At 37.4% G+C, this 23746-nt stretch overlaps 1 protein-coding gene across 5 annotated transcripts in view; it reads left to right on the top strand.

Annotated features, from left to right (window-relative positions):
* Positions 1-23746, top strand: part of QKI (QKI, KH domain containing RNA binding) — a 155063-nt gene that overhangs the window by 94560 nt on the left and 36757 nt on the right. For all 5 annotated transcript variants that reach the window (XR_010025374.1, XR_010025373.1, XM_063124463.1 and 2 more), the window contains exon 4: positions 2986-3129. Coding sequence is in view for 3 of the 5 variants with exons in the window: in XM_063124463.1 (XP_062980533.1) it covers positions 2986-3129 (144 nt within the window). In the remaining 2 variants the exon portion in view is untranslated. The remainder of the gene's footprint in view (positions 1-2985; positions 3130-23746) is intronic.

Raw genomic sequence — 23746 nt, 5'->3', positions numbered from 1 at the left:
TTGTCCTCCAACCGGATCCAGCATTTCTTCCAAGGGTGGTTTCCTCCTTCCACCTGAACCAAGACATCACTCTGCCAGCCTTCTTTCCAGTACCATCTTCTCCTCTAGAGAGTACGCTCCACTCCTTGGATGCTAAAAGAGCTCTTGCTTTCTACCTTTCAAGGACAGCACCTTTTCGTCAGTCCCAATGACTATTCTTGTGCTATGGGGGTAACCAAAAAGGACAACAAGTTTCCCCTCAGCGACTTTCATCCTGGATAACACAAACCATCAGATTGGCCTACGAGATCGCGAATATTCCTCTTCAAGGAAATATTCGAGCTCACTCCACTTAGGGGAGTGTCAACCTCAGCCACCTTTGAGCGAGGCGTTTCAATCCCAGACCTCTGCAAAAGCGGCTACATGGTCCACTCCTCTGACATTCGTTCGACACTATTGTCTGGATCTCAGGGCGCAAAGAGATTGTGCCTTCGGCATAAACGCAAGTCCCTGAATGACATGTTAATCTTTGAACACTGTTTGAAGCGTGGTGGGAGACAACTAGAGAGTGAGCCTTTCTAGTTGTGGCACCCTGCTTTGGATTTCTTTTTCCGAGGCAGGCTTGCCCAGTGACTGCATTAATGGCTTTCCAGTGCCAAGTGATTTTTTAAAAAATATCTTTATTTTCCAATGGGACTTCCTCCTCTGTCCTTCCCCAGAAGGCCCCACCACCACCCAAAAATCTGTTCTGGAGGGTGCCTCAATCCTCCAGAGTAGATTTTGAAAGTGTGTAAGGAGCTACAGAGGGGGAGGCAGAATCACCTCCCTCCCAGTTCTGTGATGGACGCAGGTCTGTCAGCAGAACTACTGCATTGGATTTCACCCTTTATGAACTAGTTGTTAAGGTGTACTGTGTGCAAGCAAGTTGGATGAAGCTGAACTGAAATGAGGTGTATGATGTTTTGGGAATATACAATAATATGTGACCCACCCAGCGAGCTTCAGCTATTGGGCGGTATAAAAATGTAATAAATAAATAAATAAGTCGCTCAGGTTTTCATGGGTCATTCACTTAAGCTGGATCTTCAGTTACATCAGCAAGAAGGTGCTCTTCTAACAGCCCGTTCTAGCGACAGTGTTTATAATTCTAACTGCTATAATGCTGTCTATGTGCAGTTGACACTGATGACTGTCCAGTATATATTAGACTACCTTTGGGTGGATCCAGGCTTTCAAAAACTCTATAGCTTTCTGATGTGGTCAATGAGCAGTGTCAAGAAAGCTATTAGAGAAAAGTCATCCTAAGGGGCTATTGTGCCTGCAACAATTGTCCAGTTCTGACCAAGAAGTTATAACTGATTTTTTTAATTTTTGTGATAGTTAATGGGGGAAGCATGAAACCTTGGGTTTCCTATCCTCGACTTGGGCTTGATACTGAGTCAAAGAGGACCAATTCAGAATAGAATTGGGGCAATTTCCAAAGTGTTGAAGCAGGGTGTGTGTGTGTGTGTGTGTGTGTGTGTGTGTGTGTGTGAGAGAGAGAGAGAGAGAGAGAGAGTCAGTGTCAGTGTACACCTCTAGTATAGAATAGTTCTTGGCTCAATGAGCATAGTTTGAAATGGTTGAACATGAGCAGTAGTTACATTAGTGTCATGGTAAGGTTGGCATCTCAGACTTTTTATTTAATGTATGGAAAACAATTCAATCTAGAAAGAAGAGTGCTAATTGTGAATGTACAAAATTGATTTTGTGTTTAAGATAAATCCAGGAAAAAAATTGTTGTGTGTGTCAGTATGTCATCTACCTATCTTTACCTAAATGTTTAATATAACTTTATTCAGGAGACAAATTAGCTACTTGTTTCCAATGTTGTAGTATAAATCCTTTAAATTGGCAGTGATAGCCTGATCTTTTCATGCCTGTCTCTTCTCATTTGTAATTATGTTTTGGAATATGTGGGCTATTTTTACAGCATTTTTTATGCTGCCAGTCATTGTAGTGAAATTATTAGATTGCTAATATAACATGCATTTGTGTCCATGGATCTTATTTGTTCTGAGTGGTCCCTTATATTTCCATATATGACCCCACACATACACAAAAAGTGCTAGACATAATACCCTTGGTTAATCTGTGTGAGGATTCTTCCTATCTCTGAAGCCCGTTGCCTCCATCCCAAGTATGCTTGGAACGGCTGTGCACCAACAATCATCTTTAAAGTGTCATATATTTTTATAGCAGGGCTACCTATTTCATTATGACTTTGAATGGTAGTTGGACTGGTTCAGACATAATAGTACTCATTTCACAATGGGTGAATTGAAATTCAAAATAATAGTGATAAATTGAAAATTCAGAAAGTGTGCTGCTCTGACTTTGCACATGAATGCTCCTTCCTTATCTTTCATTTTCTGAAATATTTTTTATTTATTTATTTATTACATTTATTTCCCGCCTTATTTTCTCCAAGGTACCCAAGGCGGTGTACATAATCCTCCTCTCCTCTCCATTTTATCCTCACAGCAACCCTGTGAGGTAGGTTGGGCTGAGAGTCTGTGACTGACCCAAAGTCACCCGGTGAGCTTCCATGGCCAAATGGGGACTAGAATCCAGATCTCCCAACTCCCAGTCCAACATTCTAGCCACTACACAGGCTCTCACCATGATTCTGTCTTATGTTTGTATTGAGCAATGCCAATTTTTGGTAATCTGATTGTTTGGCTTCATTCACAGATTTAAAGGGAAGTTGTAAGCCTTCTTCCAGGCAGTCAAAAATATTGCGCAAATGGCACATTTGAAAGTTACAAATTAGTAAGTCATTTGAAATAACCACAAATGCACTTCATATTTACTCTTGGAACTTAATGGCAAACTTAAGCCTGATTCAATAACTTCATATTTGTATTGATTCCACCTATTTCTCTGAGTAAGATTTTTTAACTCAAATGTATTGAGTTCTTGTAGCTGAGACAACAGAAATTAAATATGATGTTTTGTTTTTTTCAGGAAGAACAAAACAGAGGCAAGCCCAATTGGGAACATCTCAATGAAGACTTGCATGTACTAATCACTGTGGAAGATGCTCAAAACAGAGCAGAAATCAAACTGAAGAGGGCTGTGGAAGAAGTAAAAAAATTACTGGTACCTGCAGTAAGTAACTACATTAAATATTCATGATTTGAGATGTGTTCTTTAAATTAGGGAAAGTATCATTCATTCATAGGTTGTATGCATGTAAAAGAAATATTTTTGAGTACTTTTCATCTAAAGCATCACAGAAGGCTTTGTCAACAAAACAATTTATAATATTAAAAAGGATATTGAAAGGAATATATCTGTATTTGCTTTTTCAAAAGCAAGTTTCTCCTATTGGAAAAGGACAATAGCTAACAAATATATTCTTCATAGAGCATTGAATTATGGATCCCTTCAAAGACCTTTATCCAGAACATGGAGATCTGCATGAGGCTGTTGACTTAAAAACAAAAATAATGCAGCTGCTGTGCTACTTCACAAGCTACTTCTTAAACTTGTGGATGATTCAGAAGTAGTTTGTAACATAATATGGAGGGCTACTGTTCAAAGAAAAAGGATATAAGTTCTGCAGTACATGGAAATACCTTTGGGCACACTTAAAGTAAACTTTCGATCTGCCCAAGGGGAGAGGGGAAGAAGCATCTAACATTTGCATCCCTGATTATGGTCATAATATTTATTTTGTTCCCACATGTGAAGATTTGATTTCATGATTGTACTAAATTTAGATCCAGTCAGGTATTTCTAAGTAACTCTTTCTCTCTACAAATTGTCTTGTTAGACAGAGCTACCTCTAATAGAAATGTATGAATGAGGCAGTTTAAAGAATTCACTATGGAAATATGAGCAGAGTATATGGACTGTAGCCACTGTTACTTAAGCAGCACAAGGATGCAATTTTGAGATTTCATCCCACACATGCACAAGGCCATATAAATGTCACACTGTCAGCTTATGTGGAAATTTAAAGATTTTTTTTAACGAGTTAATACTATATTATACAGTTTTCAGTAGAGTTCTTTCTAAAATGCAACTGAAGTGTATGTCATGAAGAAAGGAAAGCAGTATCAAAATTCAAATATATATTAGTACCACATTCAAAACAATTTTTAGCCAGTGCAATTATGTTTTATAGACTGAAAAGCCGTGTGAATAATGTGGGGGAAATGCATGCACAAAGCCAGTTCATTCAGAGTGTTGGTTTTTTTTGCTCTTACATGATTGAGATGTCTGGAAGTTTTCTAAAATTATTTTTAGGTAGACCTTAATTGGTTTAAATCTGAGCAGAAAGATAAAACTGCTCCTTTTTCCATTCAACTAAATTTTGGTAGTTGACAGTTTGATAGAATTCTATTTGCGATTGATACCTCAATTCTGAACATTTTTACTTGGTAATAATTAGGGTTTTAACCAATTAAAATTTGTTGATTAATCAACTTCCCTTGAACTGATTTAATAGGCTAAATTTAAATACACTATGCATATTACTAAAATAAAAATTTAGGTGCCTTTTTGAGGACAATGAAGGCAGCATGAGAGAATACAATTTAGTACACAAAACACACTCTTTTAAATTTCCTAATACAATAATATATCAGAAACAAACTATGTGCCCTTATTGGTATAAAATTGGCCCTGTTTGGTTAGATAACTTTTAAATCACTTTACTGATTAAATCCTTTAAAGCTTGAAGACCTGTTGACTTCAATAGAAAATGTATGTTTTTGTGTTCCACCCATATTCACTGGTTGTGGAAATGATGTCAGTGAGGATGTATGTACAGGATGATTATATTTGCAGCAGTTTTGCTTATATTCAGCGTTGCTGATCACACCTCCCCTTGCACTCCTCCCAAACCTGCCCCAATCCTGCAGAGCACAGTTTGGGTGGTGATGCAAAGGCCTGCAAGAGGGAGGGGGGAGTCGGATAACTTTTTCTCCACAGGTTACCATTTGGCAGGTGGATTGTTAAGAGTTGGATACATAGTCTTTAGTTTATAAAGGCTGTGTTAAGGTTATTTTTAAAAGTTACTCAGAGAAACAGTGTTTATTGGCTGGAGATAATATTGATATACATAGCCAGTTTGGGTCAGGATTGAGGTATGCATGAAAGAGAACACTTTTGAGATGCATGGTAGTTGCACATAGTGAGCTGCCAAATTTCATCAGACATCAATGTTTTTAAGTATATATTATACTTTTGCACTATAATTTTAGTTGCTCACTTTATTATTTTTTTGAATCGCTGTTAATGTTTTATCATATGTCAAACAGGTATTCCATCTCCATTTCATTGTCGGATTTTCTTTTCAATTTGTTTATGCTTGGAGATAATGTGGATGTTTGCATTCTGTTAAGAAAAGGGAGAGGTTATTTGACTACTTTTGTAACTAAATATTCATGCTTATTATTATATATAAGAAACATAGAAATGCTAGCTATTGCATCTGCCTTAAAATCTAAGTGTGAACAGACAAGTTTCAGAAATACCTTTCTTAATTAATCTTTACTCATTATAAATGGTAAGTTAGTTTCTCAAATATGAGTCAAAAGAAATCTTATAGAAATGTTGTGTTTTCTGATTCTGCAATTAACATCCTCAGTTCTTGTGTACTGAGAATGGTTCTCTCTGTTTAGGTGTAGATGTAACACTGCTTCTATGTATATTGCTATTAGTGGGAAGACAGCCTCAGGATTACCTACTAGCTTCCTGGAATAAATTCTTTGTTCTCCTTCCTTCCTCCATATTATCAAAGCTGGATAAACAGTTTGTCAGGACTAATGTTAACAATGATTAGTGTTATCTATGGTTCTAGTTTAACAAGGATCTGAAACTAGTTTCATGTGGGTTTCAGAAACCAAGTTTGAACTAAATTTTCAGATCTTGGTTAATGTTTGTACCAGCAAATTGCTTTGCAAATGAATTAAGACATAAGCTTTCATGGACAATCCCACTTGCTCAAATGCAAGAAGTGTTCTCCTCAGTTGACATGGGAGAGATAGGTATAGACTGGCCAAGAAATTCAAAAAGTACAGTCTGTGAGATTTTTACGCTAAGCTGAATTATATATTCCAAATAGGACCTGCAGCAAAATTTTGAAGTGCTTTCTTACTCCCTAACAGGAGTGCATGTGTTCAGTATTTGCTCCTGCCATTCATGGTCTGCTCCAGGATACTATAAACTGTGTAAGGGGTTCAAACAGGCCAATTCACTCTCAATACCCATTCCCATTAGTTTCCGTTTTTATTTTTCAATCGTCACTCTGCATTTTGTGGCTCCTTGAGGCCCCAGAGTATGTCCTCATTGAGCTGATTCTTGGATGTGAGGGATTACTCAATTTTGGGTTTAAGATGTTTTGTGCTTCTGCACATCCCTAGTTTTATCTGAGCATGCTGGTACCTCTCTCTTGTGGTCTTCTTTTGGCTCCAATTCTGTTGTTACTCAGCCACCTGAGTTCATTGTTCAAGGGAATGATAGGCAAGTGTCACCATTCACAATGGCAGTAAATACAGTTTACGCAACTCAAACAGCTAGTTTCTTGGGTGTTTTTCAGCAATTTGTGCAGTTTATTCTACCTTCTTTTCTCACAAGAAGATCATGTTCCATGAAGTCATTAGAGGATATTGTCATTCTCCTCTACTCTGCTTTATGTGGTGGCATCCAGGAACAGCTGAAGTGAGTTACAGTATGATGGTCATCTCCTAACTAAGAGTTCAGTGTAGGTTATGTGCTCCTACCACACTTTTAAGAGCTGTCCCAGAAAAGAAAAGAATTGAAAGTGGAAAGTTTTGAACAAACATGTGACTTAGTTATTCTTATTCTAGCATAGCTGAATCACTAGTCTATGCTATATCAACCGTTGAGTGAGCCGGCAGGGTGTAGTGGTTAGAATGTTTTGTGAACCGCCCAGAGAGCTCCGGCTATTGGGCGGTATAGAAATGTAATAAATAAATAAATAAATAAAATGTTGGACTGGGATTCAGGTGATATGGGTTCCCCCTTGGCCATGAAGTTTACTGGGTGACTTTGGGCTCGTCATTGACTCTCAGCCTAACTTACCTCACAGGATTGCTGTGAGGATAACATGGAGAGGAGGAGGATCATGTAAACTAGTTTCGTGGATTCCTTGCAAGGAGGGATATAAATGTAATAATAATTGAGTGCAATTAAAAAGCTTTTAGTCTAATCACTCTAGGGTATGGTTGAAATATGGATTCTCACAAGGAGAAGATTTATAACATACTGGCTTATATAGTGGTAGGCATTCTTATGCCCTTCATACATGGAATTTAGATCTAGACTAGAGGACCTAGACTACTTCTTTTCAATTTAATTACTAAGGATAACCCAAGAGAAACTTTTCAAAAGGGACCTTAAAGGCTGAGATAGGCCACTCTTTCTTTCAGGAGTGTGATTGCCTTTCTACATATAGGAGAAGTAGAAGATTTCGTATTGCAGAAGTGGCCTGTAATTTTTTAAAACTTTGGACTATTGGCAAACAAGAACTTGTCATATGATCAAGGCACTCATCTGTCAGTTGTTTTATGATTGGTTTCTAGTTGATCCACCACTCAGCCACCACAAGAGCTCACACCTGAACTGATGTCAGAATGTTCCTGTCTTTTTCCTCCCTAACTTCTTCCCACGTCCCATCAAACAGTGCTTGGCTACTGTGCTTGCTTTTGATTTTTAATCTTTCACATGACTAAGTGAATCAGAATTGTATGCTATTTGTTTTGAGGGGGAGAGAAAAATCAGTTGTGGTCCACATTCAGAATAAAGAACAACTTTTTATTACCATCAGTTCAAAGTATACACTTCAGGTATAATGTCAGAAGTACTCATGGACCCTAATGGAGGTGAAATTGGAGAGCTTGCTTCTCAGTTAACAACAAAGCAGGGATTGGAGAAGCAAAATTGCTTTTACTCTTGTGTTCCCTTTAATGATTGAATTGGTTCTTAACTTCTAAGTAGATTTATTCTACATTTAAGAATAATCTTAACTGTCAGGTAATTCCTCAATATCTTATGTGGATTCTGGTCAAATGAGATTAGGAACCTGTTATAAATACTACAAGTGCTTCATAAATTGCATCAGCTCTATTTGCAGATGTTGTCTTGAACTATATTGCATGTGGCTTGAAATATGTCAGTACTATGACTAATGCTGGTCTACAGTAAAATAGTATTATGTCAGTTGGGCTGAGAATCAGTTCTTGTTGGCAGAATTAAGAAAAAATACTACTGAGAGAACATACAAACTTGGCTCCTTCAACTCCAACCAATTGCACTTTTTGTATAACTTCTGTTTGGACTAAATCAGGTTTTATGTCAGCTTTTCTGCATAGACTACCGAATGAGAGTGAAAAAATGGACATACTAATTATGGTGGACTTGTTTTAAACAGGACATCTTTAGTGATTGAAAAAATCACTAGAAAAGTAGCGTGTTTGTGGCTAAAATTACTTCAAGTTATTTTCTGAACTTCAAGTCCATATATATGGCTGTGATTTTTCAATCTGAATATTGCTGTTCATCTGTTACAACATGTCTTCCATTAATTTTGGGGTAGTTTGAAGAGAGGAGAGCTCACATGACAAATAAAGAGCTGGTATAGGATCATCTTTGCAAAGTTTTTTTGTTGAAAAATGTGTATTAAAGGAATAAGGTTAGTGTATCTATTTTAAACATTGTTTTCAATGGAGACACTGTTGTAACTTTAGTCTTTTGCAGTCATCTCCTCAGAAGAGATATTCTGGCAATTGTTAGTTCTCTATTGTGTTGCAGCCAGTGTAGTGTAGTATCTATATAGAAAATTCAGCTTTGATCTCTGCTCACTTATGAAGTTCATTAATTGGTACTGAACAAGCCACCATTTCTTAGTCTAAACTACCTTGTAGAGCTGATATGAGAACAAAATGCTGCACCAGGTTCCCCTGATGAAGAGTGTGGGGTGCAATATTATAATCTAAGGTACGAGTAGCTTCCTTTCTGGTAATTGTACAAGGGGTCATAATATACAGGTAGACACATTTCATTTCATTTATTACATTTTTGTACTGCCCAATAGCTGAAGCTGTCTGGGCAGTTTACAAAGATTTCTCTGGAATTCCTCACAGCACTACTAGAGCCATTGTAAACTTGGGTGGTCTCACTCGGAACCATCCCTTTTCCCTGCTGCACAATCTATGTTGTCATCTCTCTTCCACTAGTGAGTTGCTTGACACAACTGTAACTGGGCAGATACTGCTTTCAGGCCTGTGATTGGACAGGGCCATCTGCATGAGAATCGGAGGTTGCTTGCCTGTAAATGGAGTTCTTCCAGAGTGCCATTGTCTAGTCAGGTATCCCTACTGCTTCCCTCTTTTGGGAAACATTTATCACTAAAAGACAGAGAAGCAGGGAGGCTGAGCAGTAGCTCTACTTTGAAGAGCTTGTCTCCATGTGCTGGATGGAACGTCCTGTGCATTGGTAGTTAAAGGGTTCCAGTGCTCTCCCCTATTACTTGGCTGGACAGGGTCACTTAGGAAGAATTCTCCTAACAGGTAAGGAACTTCCCCTTTCTAACTCCAGTTTTTGTGTCATGTTCCAGGTCTTCCAAAGGTTGATAGCCCCTCCCAGAAAAAGTAAGTTGGGCTGTGATTTTTCTAATTTAAAAGTTGTAAAAATAGCGACAAATTTAGTGCTCGTTCTGCCTCTTTATAAGATTATAAAGGGTTGGTTTAGACAGTTGTAGCTTTATTTTACAAGTCGCCTTAACTTGTACAATTTCAACTCATTGAAACTGATTCATTAACCCAAATTTTCCCTAATTTACATGGATAAGAAAATTTTATTTTGTGTGTTTATTCTAGGCACTCAACCATTGTAAATTGGTGTAGCTCATGTTTGAAGATATTTGAAAATATTTGTTGTTTCAATAATAAGGGAAAATGAAACATTCATGCCAAGGACTAGTAAATGGAATCCTAAAGGGATTATATTTATGGATTTAAAAGGTTCTGAATGATGGTAATGTCGTTTTCAAACAAGGCCAGATTTTTAGGACAAATGATCTGTGTTTATGCTGAATTTTTGTGTTCCATTCTTAAGCATTGTCAATTTTAGGTATTTACTAATATAAATAATAAGAACTTTTCTTCCTAGCCAAAGGTCCACTTTCATAATAAGTACATGAATCATAGCTATACTTATAAATCCCCTGTGATTAGGAATAATATCAAACATGTAATTTGTATAAAATGTTGTCATATCAGACTCCTAAAAAACATCAACCCAGTGCACATCTTGTACTAATGCATCTGCAGATTTAAAATGTGAGGGGAAGGATTAAAATATTTCATCAAAGGCTTCTGTTCAAATTAACAGAAATGTATTTGCCCTTAGCTAAACTCAGATTGATATACTTGCACAATAGAGAGTGGTTTCTCCCAAAATAGGTAGGGCTTCCAACGGATAGATAACTTGTTATCTGTTGACATTGCCCACATTGTATTGGGTTAATGTCGCTACAGTACATTGCATATTATGAAAGACCTTTGCACTGCAAATTCATGGTGTATCAGAAAATGTATGCATTAAACATAAGAGCAATTGGTAAAGGGGATCGTAAAAGGTGAAAGAGCATCAGCCGGTTCAGATTTCCTCCTCTCTGTGAGCCACCTTGAGGCTCACCATTGGGCAAAAGGTGGGATGCAAATAAAAATAAAAATGATGATGATGATAATAATAATAATAATTTAGTCCATCTTCCACTTACTTGTTTTTTGTCTATAGGAGGATGGTATTCCATTTATGTGGGTAGAGCAGCCTTCCACAACATGGTGCCTTGCAGATGGGTTGGGACCGCAGCTCCTGTAATTCTGTATCAGCATAGGCCACGGCTCCCATATTTCCCAGGCAGTATGATCATAGACTATGCTGGCTGGGAATTATGGGAATTGTGGGCCCAACACATCTGGAGAGTGCCATATTGGAGAAGTCAGGTGTAGAGGATGCTTAAGTCATTGTTTACATGCTTAAGGCAAGAAGAGTGTGAATGAAACCAGTAGGGCAGTTGACAGGAAAATGAGAGTTACTAAAGAGAAAGGTTCTTAGATTAAGCCATTGTCTCCATGGGGGAATTGAAGGAGTTGGGAGAAAGGGTCAGTAGCAATCTGTTTGCTTTTTTAAAATATAGTGGATTGATTTAAAATAGTGATCTTAAATTTATGATCTACATTATTAAGTGAAGATTGATATAAATCAAATAATTCATAATTGTACTTTCATTTTTACCTAAATAAAAGTGGATACCACCTAAACAACTAAATAAGCCTTTGTACTACTGAAGATAATCTAAAATCTTCATGCAATGTATTGTTTGTGTGTATAGGTGAAGGGGCAATTATGAAATTAGTGGCTTTAGATGTGCAGACACACAAACAGGATGGCATTGTGCAATACCAATTTGTTTAAGAACTTAGGACCCACCAATAAACTACATATAGTCTGTTTTTAAAAAGCCATGTATTTAGTTTTGATAATCAAATGGGGCTTTGGTTTCTCAAACAGCAATACTCCTCCAGTGGCACACTATTTTTTAAAAACAGAATTAAAACAATTTCAAATGCAAATCATTATTTGACATAGAAATCTGTTCAAGAAAGAGGCAGCCCTGAGCAGCCCTTAGACCACTAGCTGTATGCAGGCATTCAGCCTGCTCATGTGAAGGCTAACTGTGGGAAAGTGAAATGGGTGCTCATGCAAGACCTACCCAGGGGGCAAAGCTGAAGGAGGCTTCTACTCGTATTTGCTTGATAACAAGTAGAAGTGCCCAAGTAATTGGGAACCCTATTTTATTAGGGTTCCTTACTGTTGGAGACTTCTACTTCCATTCAAACAAATGCAAGCAGCTTCCTTCAGATCTTCCTTCTCAACATCATAAAGTTGGACATGGGGAGGATGGAGATGTTGGGGTTGGCCTTTTCTGCATGCCGATTTTGTCACATTGCTTTTAGTCCTCATGTGAGTATGCTGAATGCCTATTAAGGGTTACTGAGATGCTTGCATGAATCTTGACACTTCCTCCACTCTCAGGAAAAGCTGCTTAGATTGAGGGCAATTTGGAATATAGAAAGGGGAAGGAGGTGCTTAATGCTTTGCCTGTCTGCCACTTCTCTACTCTAAGGCCCTGTTCAGACAATATGCTAAGTCATGGTTAGGCTGTGAACCCTTTTGCAGCAAATGGTTAGTGAGCGTGTTTAAACCTTAGTTATGTAGTCACCATGGGTCACTCAACACACTAAGTCATGGCTCAGATGACCTGCTATCCCCTAATGTTTAGTTCAAAATGCTTATTAACCCAAGTGGTTTACTGGGGTTGAACAGTGTCTAAATTTTTATTTATTTATTTATTTCATATTTATGTTGCCCAACAGCCTAGGCTCTCGTGGCTGTTTACAACTAAAACCATGATGTGGTAATCCAATTTAAAACTTTAAAATCACATAAAACCGAAATAAGTTACAGTCCAGGGAAGGTTTGTTTAAAGAGATATGTTTTTGGGAGACGTTTAAAAATACTACATTTCCCGCCTCCTAAACCGCATAGGGGAGGGAGGGTTTTCCAGAGGGTGTGTGCTGCTACAGAGAAGGCCCGCTGTAGAGGTGCTTCATGATGACATTCTCTTTGTCTCGGAATGACGAGCGGGGCCTCCTCTGAAGATCATAAGTGTTGCCTGGAAAGCAGTTTGCTAGGGGTATCCTGGTCTCAAGTTGTTTAGAGCTTTGTAAGAGAATAGCATGACCTTGTACATGGCTTGGTAGGTAACAGGCAGCCAGTTATTTTTTTCTCATTTATTTGTAGAAATGTAGATGGGTCACAGAATTGGTTCACATATCAGTCACTTGGAGGTGTCCTGGACCTTTTTTTTTTTTTTTTTTTTAAAGATATTGGGATAATAATTTACTTTTGAGACATGTTTCAAAAATAGTTTCCAGGACAGTGCATGGAGAACTACTATTTGATTTCAGTTGCTTGTCTTTTTTAATCCTCGACTAAGTGCTCAGAACTTTTCAGTTAGATCATTGTATCTGGATGAGAAGTAGAATAAAAATCTATATTTAATAGGCATCAATATTCCTTTTTTGAGAAGTTGAGGTAGAAGGTACAAACCAAGTGAGGTTGCTTAGGTTTAGGATAATTCTACAATGTTGACAGAGAGCACCTTTGGTGTGTCGTGTTCAGACTTGTATTTGAAGGGTTAAGGTTTCTGATGTCTAGAATTGTCATTTATGTGTATAAGCCACCAAATCGTTTCTTCCCAAAACAGCAATAGGGAGAGTAGATTAAGATCTGTAAATATACCAAGAACAGATATTTTGAAGATCTGTGACGGTCATCTTAATCTTATCCTTTCAGTTTGTAGAATGTAATTTGCTTTTGATTTCTACAGGCCTAGTTTAATCATCTTAAACAGGCATGTTTCTTTAATCCTAATTCAAAAACTTGCTGTAACCTTAGTATCCCATAATCTGTTGTAGATATCACTGTTACAAATTCCTTTGATCCATAAACTCATGTTTTGAAGAAGTCTGATTAATATAAAGCTTAAATAGAAAACACATGAACCTTTTTTAGTAATTAAATTAATTTACATGTTCTTAACGTTGCTTGCCTTTTATTCTTTTCCATGTATCTTTTGTAACAACCACAATTGAAGATTAACAAGGACTAATTTAATTGAAATGAAGCTTTCTTTTTCATACAAAGTGCAATTACCTTGAACTCTTTTACGTGTTCTGTAGAATAAGGAAACATTTGTTCATTAATTTATTTAAATCTTTTAAAAATATTTTCTTCAATTAGTGGTAGCTGGAAAATTCTGCCACATGTCAGCAAGGTCAAAGTATGAGCATTACTCTCCAGTACGTGTGTAGTATGCCTATTCAGTGGATTGCTGTGGCATTACCTCTGTTCTAGTGACCTAGTTAGCAAGAAAGCAGCAGAGCATGGCAGACAGAAGTGCAGGCCTGACTCTATTGGGACCAGCTTTGTAGCCCCTCCTGCACGTGGCAAAAGTGCCACAAATTATGTATTTATTTTATTTCTATTTTATTTGTAATTCCCTTGTCAGTTGTAGTAGGTATACAGTGTGCTAACCACCCATTCATATGAAGTACACATTCATAATTCTCACAGTTTGATGTAAGCCACAGTTACTCAAATGATGCTAGATATATTTTTGCAAAATGACATACTGTCCCAAAGCAAGAAACAAATCCTAAGTAGCTAGGCCCTATTGGGCCCCTAAATAAGTCTCAGTGACGTTTAAATATTGTTATATGTTTGAGGGATTTGTGTCTGAATGTCATTAGAGGAATTTCCTACATCTGTAATTCTTGGGTGTACAACTGGGGTTAGGTCAGGAGAGGGCTAATGAAACTAGTAGTTTAGCTAGAGCTTATCTTGTTGGCTCTGGCAGTGTTGTCAACTAACCTGCTTTCTTAAAGGAGAACGCCATTTCGAATGGGGCTTAGTTCCCCATCTCATGAGGGCATCTAAGCTGCTTGTGTAAGAAACCAGAAATGTACCATGCTCCTGCTATCAGTTGGGAATGTTAGAAAAAGGTTGCATGCCAAAGTTTTCTTTGCATTATGGATGGCACCCCTATATGTACTTAATGATAGGTTGCCACTTGATAAGTGGTTGCCTATATATACTCTGTGAGTACTGGATTTCAGAAGACAATTGTGATTTCTTCTTTGCTTAAATATAACTCCAAGCTATTGAGCTTAAACATTCATATGTTACTATTTTAAAAATAAAAAGTCCTATGGCGCATTAAGACTAATAAATTTATTATGGAATGAGCTATGTGATTTATGTTTTGCAAGACAGCACTCATCAGGATTTTAAAAATAGAATTTGCAATTTATTTCCAGTGCTGCCTAACGTCTGACTCCAGCCTGGTTGCGATTTCAGAAGAAACCATGGTTTGTTGCAGTGGTGTGGGTTTTCTGAACTTCTTGAATTGGAAAAAAAATACTCCTCTAAATTGATGGAAATCTAATTTTGCATGTTTGATTTAGAGTAAACAAAACTAAAAAGGTCATATTAATTTTATGTGATGTATAAATATCTGAAAAGTAGTTTCCAATAGTCAAAAATAGTTGAGCTGAAATATTTTGATGGGGTGGAAAAATTCAATAATGGGTACTTAGTGTGAGTTTAAATGTCATTTTCAAAGCTTTACTTGGAATTTATTTTTACTCGAATACTTGTAAATGTTTTAAGACATGACAACATAATAGCATACTTTTATGTTTAGATTTTAACAGTACAATCCTAATGCATGCTTATTCAGAAATAAGTCCCGTTGAGCTCAGCAAGGCTTATTCCCTAGGAAGTGTTTTTAGGATTGCGGCCTAAAAGGGGGTGGGGCAGGAAAGCCACTGAAAACTGTTGATTTTAACAAGCTGAAGGGGCTGTGCATATAAATGACCTAGTTCACACACTATAGTTGGGTTATTGTGGATTATTTAACCCATGATGAGCCATCGTACGTGCCTCTGCATATGCAGCCAGCATGTTCAATCTGCAACCCCCAACTGTGGTGAGTAGGGGCAGGGGCTTGTACTGTGTCATGCAAACCCAGGGTTTATTCAAGGATTGCTTGCATAATCCTCAATTAGTAGTAGGGTGATGTGAGGAGTGTATAACATTTGAATAAACCACAATCGCCAAGTTCACACAACATGTCATAACCCCTGATTGCCCCAGTTGGAGGATTCAAACTGCACTCTCCACAGCTCATTTTTGGGTTAAATAACTCATGATGAACTGGCTGTGTTGTGAGAGCTGGCCTAGTGTGTGCTTCCTATATATAGTTACCTGAAATAGTTATATTATTATTATTATTATTATTATTATTATTATTATTATTATTATTATTATTTATTTATTTATTTATATAGCACCATCAATGTACATGGTGCTGAATTTTAATTCTAGATTATTTTATCCTTTTCAGTTACCCAATTTAGCTTGCATTATGTATGTTCATTATGTTACTAATTAATTTTTTTTGAACAATCAGTTTCTAAAAGGGGAATATTTTCAACAGAACAGTATAGTGATGGTCTTGCATGTTTCACCTTCCCCTTTTGATGCTAGGGAAAAAGGATTAAAATTTATTGTTGCGGTTTGGAACAAACCACGATGTTCAGTTACTTGTTTAACCTAACTATAGTTAGATCATACCATATTTTCTTCATATTGTGACATAATTGAAAATGTCTTTTCAAAACACTGTGCAGAAGCATTAAACTATAATCCTCTCACACATAAAGGATGAGGGGAGGGAGATCATATGACCCCAAGGCTTTAACTTCCTCATCTTTAGGATGAGCAAGAATAATATTAAGGTGATCAAGAAGGAAAATTTTAATAGAATTTTTCTCTTATTTTTTAGGGTCCAAAACACTGGATAGTAAAATAAAACATTTTGGACTAGTGAGTTGTGGATTGATTTGCAAATATTGTATATTAGAAGATTTAAATCCTGTTTTCCAGCTATAAGAGCTTCCAGGTGGCTTACAACATATTGTAGTAAAATACAAAAAACCTGCTGCTATAAACCAATTATGGTAGCAGGGTGGTTAAGTAAAAGTTTGACAAAACAGGACTATTCTCCTAAAGGTGAAAAGAGTTTCTCAGGGGAGGGTATTCCACAGCCTTGGCTCTGCTTCTTGTTCCACACTCCAACAAAACATGCCTCTGATGGCGAAGGGACAGAGGCAAGCCATTCAGTGACAATTGCCAAAGGCGAACAGATTAATGAGATTTGGTGAACAGATTAATGAGATTGAGGTTCTCAGATTGGGATGTGAAACTTTAGGAAACATTAACTAGACAATTAGTTGAACTCCACTCAAAAAAGGACACTGCAAAATGTTAACAATGATACTGATCAGGGAAGCTGGGTGAAAGGATTGAATTTACAAGAATAAGTGAATATAATACAGGATACCATAACTCCATTTTTCTGTTTATCTCAGAAAATGTACCGCTGAATAAAGATAACCATATAAGGTCACATTTTAGATTTTTTTTGGTTTTTTACTATTACATTTGATGTTACTTTTATGCCTATTTGGGTTTTTTTAATATACTTTAACAGTAAACAAGTATATTTTCAAAATGGTATCCTTTGCATACTGATACTGTTGATTTATGCACTGAAAGGTATGTGTTCTGTATTAGGGTTCCTGCATAAAAAAGCTGAAATCTGGGCAAATTAATCTGCATGTAGTGTAAATTAGTTTCTGTATTAGCCTACTCAATGTAACATCTGAAAACAGAAAAGATAGCAGGATCAGTTCTGCAACACAAGTCAGGTTAGCTTGTGATTCCCCAGTTGAAGATCACAGGTATGAGAAAACATTGGGAAGAGAGATGATGTACTAGCATCTATAGATAAAAGGAATTGGATATTGCCAACCCAGGAGTCCCTTGGCTCAGGACACTGCATTTTCCATATGCAGACATAAACGAAAAGTCAAGATAATTTTGTGCAAGGTCCAACCTATAGGTAAGTGTGTAGTTTCAACTCTGTAGTTGCTGGAATAGCAGAAGTGCAAGGGGAGGTGCTCAAAAGGTAGAATTAGTAAACTCTGGTTTCAGAGCTTGGGTAGAGAAGAAAAGCCCAGAGCATATTTTTACAATTGGAGTAAGAGTGAGTGCTTTAAACTCTACCCACTCAATGATTCCTCCTAGCAGATGACCTATCAGCATCTGTGGGCTAGTCTGCATGTCATACTAAACTATCATGAGTTAATTAACGTAGGGACTCCAAGGTGCACCCCAGCCACTATTTTGAATATGCAAACTGCAATGCAGGCATGAGCCATGATTTATCATGTTTTGAATCCGGACAGCATGGGTTATGCAAGGGTTACCCAGGTTCACACAAAAAGTTATGGTGCACTCATGTGCTGCAGTTTGCATATTTAAAATCGTGGCCAGCTTAATTAACCCGCTGTGGCTTAGCATGCATGACATGCGAACCATTAGTATTATGAGGACAATCTAAGATGGGAAACACTGTGTTTCCTTATAACATGTAGCTTGGTTTTCAAACTTTATGACATTATACAGATTGAGATGGTTCAGATGTCACAATAAACCCTGATTTATTTTGAGGGGAATGAGCTATAGTAAGCCCCAGGTTTTTATGCTCCTCCTTGTCATTCATCAGTGTGGCCACAAAGAGCAGATTGGAAACTTTTGCTACCCTTTTTTATTAACTGTAACTTGTAATTTCATCTGAACCTGACAAGTTTTGGATAATACTACCCATCATTTGTTTGATACAAAGCAACTTCAAATCATGGATTATGAAGCTGTCTTTCTTCAACAACCCATAGTTAAAATTAACCACATTTTAAGGTTGGAGGAGAAGAAGAGAGGAGAAGGAGTGATCCTGAGGCTTCTTTCACACTAAACAATGGTTTATTGTGAAATCTGAACTGCCCAATAACTGACTTGTGATCACTAGCCAATCTTTTACCTTCTGATGCAGGCAATGTCAGATAGTCTCTCTCTTTCTCCCTACCCTTTAATATGACCTATGTAGGATTAAACCATATCCTCTTCAGAAGGGCAATAAAATGATATTAACTACTGTACTTTCTGCTATGTATCCCATATCTAATTTTCAAATATTTATAGCACTTAACAAGAACAGGAAATTGCTTGTCATTTGATAGTTGATGAGAAACAACGTATCTGTCTATTCTAAGGGTATCCGTAATTTTCTGAGTAGATGATCCACTTTTATTGTCTTGTGACAGAACTCAGTTCTTGGTTGCTAAACTTTTTGCACACTGTATGTGTAATATTTGATTTAGAAAATGTGAATTGAATCTTTTAGTTGAAGGTATATATTGACTTTGCAATAATAGAGTCTTCCTAATAGACAGCTATGATGTGATACCGCCATCCCCTCATGTGCAAAAAGGTGTTGCTACTATTTCCAGCCATGCAAGGCCATTTTAATCTGAATGGAAAATCTGTCTCCGGGACCAAAAGTACAGTAATTAGCAGTCTCTTCAGAGTGTCAGAGCAGAATTACCATTGTCATGGTTTAGCTGAAGGATAAAAGGATTGAATTTGGGTCCCTTTGCCTGCCAAACTAAATGAGTTGCCATGGGAATTTTCAAATGTAAGAGGCGTTTACTTAGAGCAATTTGAAGGGTTTGAATAAACTCATAAATTATGGGTTTTAAAGGAGCAATCTCTACTTTCTCTGGCATAGGCTGAGCAGCAACATGAATGCTGTTAGAAAGCTGCTTACATACTTAATGAGAAGGAGTTGATCCATGCTCCCGTGCAGACTATCAGCTTATTAAAGCCAAACTGTTTCCGCTAAATACTGTACAGTAAGCACATTTCAAGAGAGACAGTTTGTAACAAATCCCTGGAGTGAAAAACAAAATCTGATTGCTTTAGATGTAAATTGAATTTCCCTTGCTGGATTAGATCTCTTTTCAAGTAATGCTATTAAAAATGGTTTTTTATATTGTTTCAGTAAACATTAACTTGATTTTAACTCCCCCTCTGCATGTAATATTTATTATAATATGTATCAATTGTGACTATGGAGGGGATGAAGGGCACTGAAAATTTTATATGAAAGCAAATCAGGTGCCTTGGCTCTTTGAACTGGTTTCAGAGCCAAGGTTTGTTCCCACTAAAAAGAGGTTGGGCTTTGGCCTGCTGACTTGTTTGTCAACGTTGACACTATTGAAATGTTTTTGCAAATACCTGAAGTAATGAACATTGCTCATGCTTGTTTAACCTTCAATTCTACTTGATCAGCTATAGAGGTAATAGTCACTGGCATTCTGTGCTGGGCTTTTGGAATATGGTTTTAATTAAAGTCTTTGTCTTTCACTTTTTTTGGTGAGATTAAATTAAATGTGACTGGACAGCTGGTTTTATCACATGCCTGCACCATTCATGTATAAGTGAGCTGCATGTGTTCATATCTGACTTTTAATATCAGAACGTGTACACAGATGAGAGGAGCAGAGACCTCTTTTTCATTAACTTGCTCCGTCTTTTCAGGGATGTTTCTCTTAGCTTGGCTTGCTTCCAGTATCAGGACTAGGAAAAAAGTGCCTATGGTTGACAAAACATAATACATAAATGGGGCAGATGTTAGAACAACCATATCTACCCCTCCCCCCATGTCTAGTTAGGCCCTGGCTTCATGTTTGATATATGTGATTTTCAGACTAACAGACCTATATACTTTTTGATAGTATTGTGTACTGGATTTATGGTCAAAGATTCTTTATCTGGTTGGTATTGGATATTCTTTTTAAAAAGATCGTTTACCATTTCTTGAAGTTAGAGGTCAAAAACACATGATGTCAGATCGTTCTCTCTCTTTTCTCTCTGGTATCCTTTCAGCAATTTCTCCTCAGCTTCTCTTCCTAATGTAATTATCACCAACTGTCTTTTCTTCTACCCCTTACCCAACATGCTGTGCCTGTCCTTTCATTGGCCCAGTACTCTAAAGAGCTCATAGGCTAAGCATTATTACAAGTGCATACACACTGTGTCACATGCTACATTACATGCACAGTGTGGGGCATTTACATTAACTTCCCCTTTGCCTCATTCTTCTCCCTTCTCACGTCCTGAGCTGTCCGAAGCTTGAGCTTTGAACTTTTTCGAAGTTTCACAATTTTTCATGCAACTACACTGCTCAAACTTCAGTTTAAAACAATAATATGCGAAATCGGTCTGGTAGACACAGCCATATTCTTATATAAGATGTCCCTTTCATAGTGTTGTGTTTTGTTGCAACTAAATTTATTCTGTGGGTGCTTCTTGATTTTAGTAGTATCTACTCTTTGCTTTTCTGCTTCAGACTGCCAGCAGAATAGCAACTCCATATTTATAGTTGGATTGGTAGCCGTTTTTCTATGGCCTCCAAAGTTGGGATGGGACAATTTTACTTGGGATCATGGCATGGTGGAAAGGGGTAAACATTCCTTCCTCTCTTGTTGTGGTCCTGATTGGGAAGTCCCTGCAGCTCCAATTGGGGAAAAATAAAGTGATGGCAGTGCTAATTTGGATTCTAGACATGGATACATACACATACTTAGGAGATGGTCATTACCTTTACACTCTGTGTTTTTAATAAATATTATTGGGGCGATGTATGGTAGGGGAGAGGATCAACAAAATGAAATACGTTATATCACTGGCATTGCTTACTTTCTCTACCCCTCACCAACTTGACACAAGAGAAGCAGCTCTGCCCTGGAATTCAGGTGAAATATGTCAAACTGCAAGCCCAATACTTTCTCCTAGTGATGTAAAAATTCCAGAAATTTTGAAGCCATAGAAAAAACATGTGATGGTGAATTGAAATTTTCAGAAAAATGAGGAGAAAATTATGTACAAATTGGTTTGGCATAAAATTATCACATTTAGTATATTAAAAGTACAGTGTATTCAAATACCTATTACAAATTGAATTTAGTTTTTACTTTTTTTGTAACAAATGGAGCTACAAGCTCCTGAACTGTAAGTAACTTTGAAACAGTAAGGAAGCTCTTTGGCTTTGCTGGTTTATCAGAAGCAGGCAAAAAACGACTTTTAAACAGAAGAAACCATCAACATTAGTAACAAAGAAATTTATGTCTTAAGCATTTTATTCATCATGCTAAAATAAAACATTCGATAATACATGTTTCCTTCATCCCCCCCCCCCATTTTTTCAGGAAAAAATGGTTTCTTTCAGATTTTTTTCTGGGGGTTTTCTGGGCCTTCACATCTCTACTTGCTCGCAGTCCTTCTGTAACAGGGCAGGCAATAATGTTTCCAATTAGCCAAAGTTATCTGAAAGGATTCCATTTCTCACTTCAACCCTTGCATTGTGATAAATCAGTGTTCTCCTTCCCACTCTCATCCCTACACTTGCTCCCCTTCTGGTACTCTTAGTAGAATCCTGTGCACAGTGAGATCAAGAAAAGCTGTGTCTACTTCAAACACGATGAACTCCACTCATCCTCTTAGCTTCTCTGGGGCGCTAAAGCTTAAGGAAGTAAAGAGCGTTTTGTTCAGCACAATTGCTAATGTAGATTATCTTGGTTTTGTTTCCAAAAAAGAGAAAGTAATACAACATTGTACACTTGTACACTATCCGTCTGACTCATGATTCAACCATTATTTTCAATTCCAGCATAATTCTAATAATTTGGGTCTATATCTGATGTACACACTATTTGGTTTCTATTTTATATTCTCTATCCCAAGATGCATTTGTATCTGGCAATTTTCTATAGTTCAGAACTCCAGTCATAAAAACAATGAAATAATGCAGGGAAGATATCACATGAGAATTGAACCGTATCACAGGCTCAGTGCATCTTACCACTTTATTTGTATACAGTCCCATTCTGCTAAAATTTTATGATCTTAAATATAACTGGCTGCAAAAATGTTGATGGGATTAAATCTAAATTAAGACTACATTAATGCAATGTATTGTTCCAAAGTACAAGCTGGTTACTTCCTATGCATGTCACTGTTTTTTAAATGTTCTACTGGGTAGAACGGCAAAGGTTTGGAAAATAGTGATCTACTACAGGGGTCTTTAGATAGCAGGGGAACCTAGGGAAGGTCGGTCTTCTAGGGATGATATTAATACCCAGGCAGGTTCATGTGGGAGAGAACTGCCCTTATGATACTAAGTCCCTAAGCTATTTATTGCTTTAAAGATTATAGCCACCACTTTGATTTGTGCCTGCTAATGGACTGGGAGCCAGTTCATTTATTTCCGAACTGGTGATCTCTGTTCTATTTGTTTGGTCCCAATCAGTAATGTAGCTGTTGTAGTTTGAACCAACTAAAGTTTCTATGCAGACTTCAAAGGCAGGCCTGTGTACAATACTTAACAGTAGTACAAACAGAATGCTACCAGGTCATGGATAATGCCAGGCTAGAAGAGGCCACAGCTGGGCCACTTGGGTTTTCATTGGAATGAATGTCGGTTTGTGAAAAACTGACATTGCAAGTATTTCGCTGCTAGTGGTAGGTAGGAACAAAGATATTCACAGGACTATTGCAGTATATTCCTGACCAAACAGATGCTTTAGAATAGGATTGCTGAACAACTTCAAACCGAAACACCAAATTTCATATTGGAGAAGCTCTTGGGAGCTGCGTTCCGGTGGTAGGTGGGCCAAAGGGAGGGATTAAAATGTCAATCATACCAGCATATTTTAGCTTAAAACTCTTATTGCCAGTAACTAAATCTTGGAGAGGCATTCAACCTATTGGAATGGGTGGGGGGACTGCAAAAAAATTCAGGAAACCAATAAATAGTCCAGGGAAAGGAGATGAGGCCATCTGTGGAACCCAAATTGCCAGATTTGGCTCTGGGGCCTGAGATTCTGTACCCCTGCTTTAAAAGTAAGTGAAAAATAAAGTGTCACGGTTAGAGTGTTGGGCTTGGACTCAGGAGATCCAGATTCTAGTCTCCACTTGGCCATGAAACTCACTGGGTAACTTTGAGCCAGTCACTGACTGCCAGCCTAACCTACTCCACAGTGTTGCTGTGAGTATAACATGGGAGAAGATCATGTAAGCCACCTAGGGTTCCTTGCAAGAGGACAAAAGGCAGGATATACATGTAATAATAAATAATAAAATAGAGTTAGGTAAAAGTTTT

The sequence above is a fragment of the Elgaria multicarinata genome, chromosome 4, assembly GCF_023053635.1.
Source record: "Elgaria multicarinata webbii isolate HBS135686 ecotype San Diego chromosome 4, rElgMul1.1.pri, whole genome shotgun sequence".
NCBI classification, from domain to species: Eukaryota; Metazoa; Chordata; class Lepidosauria; order Squamata; family Anguidae; genus Elgaria; species Elgaria multicarinata.
The sequence above is the reverse complement of the archived record's forward strand: the minus strand, read 5'-3'. Positions and strand labels throughout refer to the sequence as shown.